General features: G+C 42.4%; 1 protein-coding gene across 1 annotated transcript in view; it reads left to right on the forward strand.

The window, feature by feature from the left end:
- Positions 1 to 6,292, forward strand: part of SYNE3 (spectrin repeat containing nuclear envelope family member 3) — a 48,799-nt gene that overhangs the window by 34,979 nt on the left and 7,528 nt on the right. Inside the window, exons 19-22 of the mRNA XM_018563679.1 lie at positions 80 to 178; positions 2,869 to 2,964; positions 4,258 to 4,353; positions 5,167 to 5,247. Of these exons, the coding sequence (XP_018419181.1) occupies positions 80 to 178; positions 2,869 to 2,964; positions 4,258 to 4,353; positions 5,167 to 5,247 (372 nt within the window). The remainder of the gene's footprint in view (positions 1 to 79; positions 179 to 2,868; positions 2,965 to 4,257; positions 4,354 to 5,166; positions 5,248 to 6,292) is intronic.

Here is a 6,292-nt window from a genome sequence, read left to right on the forward strand (position 1 = left end):
CCCCCCCTCCCCTATAAAACAGAGTAAATCGTTTTTAAAGTTGCTTTTTGATCTTATTCGAATGTCTTTGTCTTTACAGCAAAAATAATCGATCCTTAAATCTTAACATTACTGGTAAAGCCAACTCCGGTTTTAATAACACGGAAGTGGACTTAGTACACAATGGAGGCTCAAGCAGGTGAGTTGTTTTGTTTTAATGGATAATGAAAATGGTCTTGAGTTATTTATTATTTTTTTAATCACAAAGTTTTGAATAGACATCTTAAGTTTAAGGGCTCATTCACACTGGAATCTGCCGGCACGTACAGCTCCATGCTGTGTGCAGGGCCGGATCTGGCAACTCCCGGGAGGGACAGGTGCTGCGTGTGATTAGTATGCAACCCCCGTCCTTCTCTATGGGACTACACGGCTGTACGCCGCCCTACGCTCACCTCAAGTGCAGGTCCGTGCTGGTGCGAGTGTCCCGGCTCAGACGCAGACAGGATCTATCCTGTCAGCGTACAAGTATGCTCACACACACGGACGTGCAGGGCGTGTAAGCGTAGGGCAGCGTACGGCCGCGTAGTCCCATAGAGAAGGACGGGGGCTGCACCTGTTCTTCCCGGGAGCTGCCTGATACAGCCGTGCACGCAGCACGGAGCTGTATGTGCCGGCCGATTCCAGTGTGAATGAGCCCTAAAGATTGCAAACTGTCATATTTCTTTTTTATTATTTATAAACATTAACACAAATAGGCATTTCATACATTGTATGTCCATAAGAAAGGATTCCCGGGGCATTATGGTTTCTTAAAGAAAGAGAACGCTGATTGTCTTCAGACTCTCTCTGAATTACATTTCATATGGGGCCCCCTGACCACAGCAAGGAACGAGGGTTCTTATTAGACATGTGCGATTCGGTTCGTTCCGAAATTCGTTTTGAACGAATTTTCGGAAATTCGGAGATTCGGATGCATCCGAATTCCGAATTACAGCTAAGACGAATGCAAACGAATCCGAAATTCCCGATTTCCCGAAATTCGTTATTGGACGAATTTCGTTGCACCATTGACACCATTTTACCTCTACAACACATCTAGGCTTAAAGTACAGAGGCTATAGTGTAGCGGTTAGAGCAAAGGATTCCCATTGCTAAGGTCCTATGTTCAAATCCCGGCCAAGTCAACTAATATTTAAAGTTTTTTTTTTTTTCTTTGGTTTTGAATTGGCATTCTCCTAACATTCCTACCAGACCTAAAGGGTCTGGTATGAATTGGGGGGGAACCTCAGGCTTTTTTTTGAATTGGGGGGAACATTTTTTTTTTTTTTCAAAACTAAACTAAACTAAACGAATTTTTTGCTGGTGCACATGTCTAGTTCTTATGTTAAACAAGACGGTAGGCCGCGTCCTAATTCCTGCTCATGGTACTGGTAGATTTAATACCATCAAATGCACTCAGGCTCAATCAATGAATTTAACTAAATTTAAAGTCTGATACAATTTTCATACCATTTATATATCTGTTTTCATGTATCATATCTCATCCTGACAAGGGATGAGGGGAGTTTTTTTGTTCAAATCAAGTTTACCCTGCACCTCAAATTAAGGGTAGCTTTGTTTACTTTATGTAATGACCTTTATATTTTGTGTGTTAAAGTGACACTAAACTGAGGAGTTAAATCTTACAAATTAGGGATGCACCGATACTAGTATTGGTGCCGATACCAAGTATTTGGGTGAGTACTCGTACTTGGCCAAATGCTCCAATACTTACCCCCATACCGGAACTTCCGGCCAGAGGGAGATTTTCTCTGCCTGGCAGTACGTCGAGGGAACATGGAGCCGGCTTCCCAGCAAATCAGCATTGCGCTGGCTTTCCGGCTAATCAGGAAGCAAGGAGGCAGGTAATGACTCGCCGCCTGGCTTACTGATTGGCTGGGAAGCCAGTTCGATGCTTATTGGCTTGGAAGACGGCTTCCAATCCAATCAGTATTGAGACGACCAAACAGCACGCAGCCGGCTTCCTGGACTTTTAAGAAGCCAGGCGGCAGGTAATGACTGCATGCTGTTTGGCCCGGCTACAGCGCTGATTGGCCTGGAAGCCGGCTTCCCAGCCAATCAGCATGGAGCTGGCCTAACAGCATGGAGCCGGCTTCCCAGCCAATCAAGAAGCCAGGCGGCAGGTAATGACCTGCCATCTGGATTGGCCGGTAAGCCAGCTTCATTGCTGATTGGCTGGGAGTCCCCAGGAGTTGGTAAGGAGTAATAATGGAATAATATTGGGACAGACAGGAGGAAGGGGAAGAAAACCAGAGAAACATAATAAGATACACATTTTATAAAGAATGACTAGGAAAGTTCACTTATTTAGATGTAAACGTTTAAGATTTGTGTTACACACGGAAAGTTGTAAATTAAGACATTTGGGAACATAGGCATGCAAATAAAATATAACTGGTTGCACCCACACATTCTACTTTCTTCTTTTTTCATTCCTTCTCTTCTCCCCCCTTCTTCCCACTCTCCCCGTTTTTTTTGTTTTTTAGTAGAGGTACTGAAATGAATGTAGTCGTTTAACAGTTATATAAAGTGTTGTATATAAAAGGGTTAAGATGGCAAAATGATTGTAGATGGATCGTTGTTCTGAAGTTTAATAAAAGTAATTAAACATATTCTCACAAAAAAAATACAGAAATGTAATAAACATTTTTAGGTGTTCTGACGCTATATCTCTTGTACTTTGACATTGAAGCTGTGGTTCTTGAGCAGCGCGTAGGCAGGGGGCAGGTAACAGCCTTCATGACAGGTTTCCTTTAAGAAAAGGCTGAGATTTCATTATAGCTATCAGAGAGGATAAGATAATTAATTGATTTCTATTCTTTTCATTAGATTTACGAGCCCTGCTCAGGAATCCAAATCTTCGGATAAGTCAACCAAGTCTCTAAAAAGCTCGACAGAGATGAACACAACCAACGGGAGGTCCAGGTCAGCTATAACCATATCTGTGTAATGTGTGTTGAAAGGGCCACTTGTACTCTCCTTCAGAAGCCCATGTGACAGGGTGACAACACAGGAACACAACGGGGAGGGTTGTCACCCTATAACCCTATACCCTGTAAGAACTGACTCAGTAAGGTCCTTTGTGGCAGGATCACCAGGGATTAGTTTAATGGAAGCTTCAGATTTAAAAATATTGAAAATTACTTTCCAAATGACATCAACATTTCAACATGAAAATCTCATGTAAGCTTTAATATGTGAAAATGTATATGAGATTTTAGTGATTGGGTTTACATCTACTTTATTTTTAGATTGCTATAGTCAGCTTTTACTACCCAATCAAGTATAGATTTATTTTCCCTGGGAGGCTAACTTGTAAAACTTCTGCCCAGTGCCCAGCGAATAGCTGAGCAAGTGCCGTTTGCATGTCCCTACTGCCACTAGATGGTGCTGGAGAGCATAGGAGTTTCCAGGGCTCCTCAGCTCCATCTAGTGGCGGTATTGGCTTGCGAACGGCATTTTCTCATCTATACTCTTATAAGTCAGACCATTAGTACCTGTAACAGCATCTGCTGAAATTCAGGTATTCATACCAAAAGCCTTGGAGCGGAGGGAAGCTGCGGAGGATGGTATATCCAGGGAAAGTCCTGGGACTATAACACTGGGAGTGTATGGGATAGCCAGATGTCGGTGAGACCAAAACATGATGTGTTAATGAGAGTCCAATGAACTGTTATGCTCCGTTTATGCTGAAGAAAGGAGAGTTATTTTGTGATGTTCATGGACTGTTCACCTTTTGAATGAATAAAGACTGTCCTTGTATGTTAAAGTCGGCTTCAGGAGTGGTCACTTAGCGCTTACCATTGTGCTATATTCCCCAAACTATCACAATATATATATATATATATTTCCTGACACAGTGCATGGCAGCATACAATGGGTATGGCTCCGCCCCCAGCCCAATCACAGGACCAGTTATACTATAAACTAAAGCCCGCCTCCCAAGGCCACACCATTCTTTTTTCTGTCCTCACTGCTCAAGCCAGTTATACTAAGAATATGTTTGAGTTTTTGCCCTCACCTTGCTGGTTTCTTCTGGCCTACCGCACAGGTTCAGCCTCTCCTGTTGCGAAGATATATATGTATTTACTATTTCCAATGTTTCCAGATTACTGAAAATGATTTTTATCACTGCAGGCATTAAACTGAAATTAAAGGAGTCCCCCATTATCTATCTTATAACAGGCAGGTAATTGTCGCCATTTTCTGTTTATCTAGAATTCCGCGTCATTCTGGTATATCCGGATCTCATAATAAATCCAGCAAGTCTGTGGAAAGCTCAACAGAGGTGAACATAACCAACGGGAAGTCCAGGTAAGTTATACACAGCTTCATTCTGTGATTATTTCAGGCAAAATGATTCCTTTTCTGTAGGCCACCTATCCATGCATCCAGAAATCATGGACTGTGGTTTGAATACTGAGTATTTCACTTTATTTTAAGAGATTAAAATGGTGTTTGGACAATTGTATGTTAGAAAATTGAAGCTTTAAGACCCGACAGTAATAGAGGAAGAAAGAAAATATGCACAAAACCGATACGTGTTCCCTATAAGGTTCCGGGACCACAGAGCATGAGCTGCCAATCCCAGAGGGAAAGTAACAGCCCCGGAAGCCAATTTGTATCTATTGGTGTTGTATAATGGGGTCTAATTTGTTTCTGGGTACCGGGGGGGAGGTGTTGATGGATGGTGGTGTAATGGAAGGGAGGAGCAATAAAGACTGGCCAAAGTCCAACTTTAACCAATTCTAGAGAAAAAATTGGGGCTGGGGTAACACTATGAAGCCAACTGGTCCGTGGTCCTCTATATCTTGTGCTGAAATGGAGATCTAGAAGCAGGAACATAGAGGTGCTTGTATGTTCCTCTGCACATTCCCCCAGGCAGTAGGCATATAGCTCTGAGGTTCTACCACAACCCTCCATATCATTCAGTGCGCTGTGCCTCTCTGACAAATTGGGGCGAGGGAAGGGGGTGTCAGTATGATGACTTCAGAGATGGAAGTCAGTATTTGCATACTGGTCTTCCTCCCTGGATTGTTGTGCCAGTTGCATCACTTCAGAGAAAGATCAGCTTTAATGATTACAGCTGGAGTATGACTAGTGAATGATTATTTCATCTCTACCCAGTGCCAGCCAAGAACATCGAGAAGAGCTAAACATTACACCAAATTTCAAGATAAGTCAGAACAAAACAAAGCCAAATACCAGGTAAGTGTCTCTTCACCCCTGATTACCCCTGCACACATACTGCAACTTCCCCATACATGTGGAGAACACGCCATCCACATAGAAATGATATGACCATTATTAAACTGACCGCCATATCAGAGACAATAGGACCGATCACCAGTCCCCAATGGAGACTAGTAAATGAGAGCGGCCCACAGACGGGCCACATGTCAGTGCAGAAGGTCTACCGGATTATCTTTACATCTTAACATGTGTATAGTATTTCTATAAAGTATATGATCATTTGTGTGGTTTGTATGATCTCAAAGTAAAACGTTTCTCTCACACTAAAGCTCAACATAAATAAACTCATTTTCTTTGGATTCAATGAAGATTTCATGTTTTCTCATTATTACAATGATTTATTGCTTCCAATTATTTGGTCTGTATACAGTGGTTGTGTCATTGATTGTATTTGTGTTATACACTGTGGCACTCTCTCTCTCTTTCTTCCTTTCTTTCACACTCTTCTTTTTTCCTCTCTCTGTGTACTCCTTCATTTTTATTCACTCTCTCCCATCGTCTGCCTCTTTTGCTCTATCTTTATTTCTTGCTCTCTGTCTTTCTCTCTCCCTTTTTACTTGGGCTCTCTCTTCTCTCACTCCTTTCTTTCTCCCTTTTCTCTCTCTCTTCCCTTCTGTCTCCCTTTTTTCCCTCTCTCTTCTCTTTACTTCTTTCTTCTTCCTCCATATCCTCTCTCTTTTCATTCTCTAACTACCTTCTCTCTCTCTGCCTCTCTTCTTTCTCTTGCTCTCTCTTTTTTTTCTCCTTCCTTTTTCTCTCTCACTATCTCTCTCCTCTCTTTCCCTTCTCTCATTCTCTTCTCTCTCTTTTCATTCTATAGTTCCTGTCTTTGTTTCCCTTCTCTCTCTCTCTCTCTCTCTCTCTCTCTCTGCCTTTCTTTCACTCTCTCCTTTCTCTCTCCACTCTCTCTTTCTCTCTACCTCCCTTCTCTCTCCCTTTACTCTCTATCCCTTCTCTCTCTCTCTCTCTCTCTCTCTCTCTCTCTCTCTTCCTCTCTCTT

The sequence above is a fragment of the Nanorana parkeri genome, unplaced genomic scaffold, assembly GCF_000935625.1.
Source record: "Nanorana parkeri isolate BGI_ZX_2015 unplaced genomic scaffold, ASM93562v1 scaffold685, whole genome shotgun sequence".
Classification (NCBI taxonomy): Eukaryota; Metazoa; Chordata; class Amphibia; order Anura; family Dicroglossidae; genus Nanorana; species Nanorana parkeri.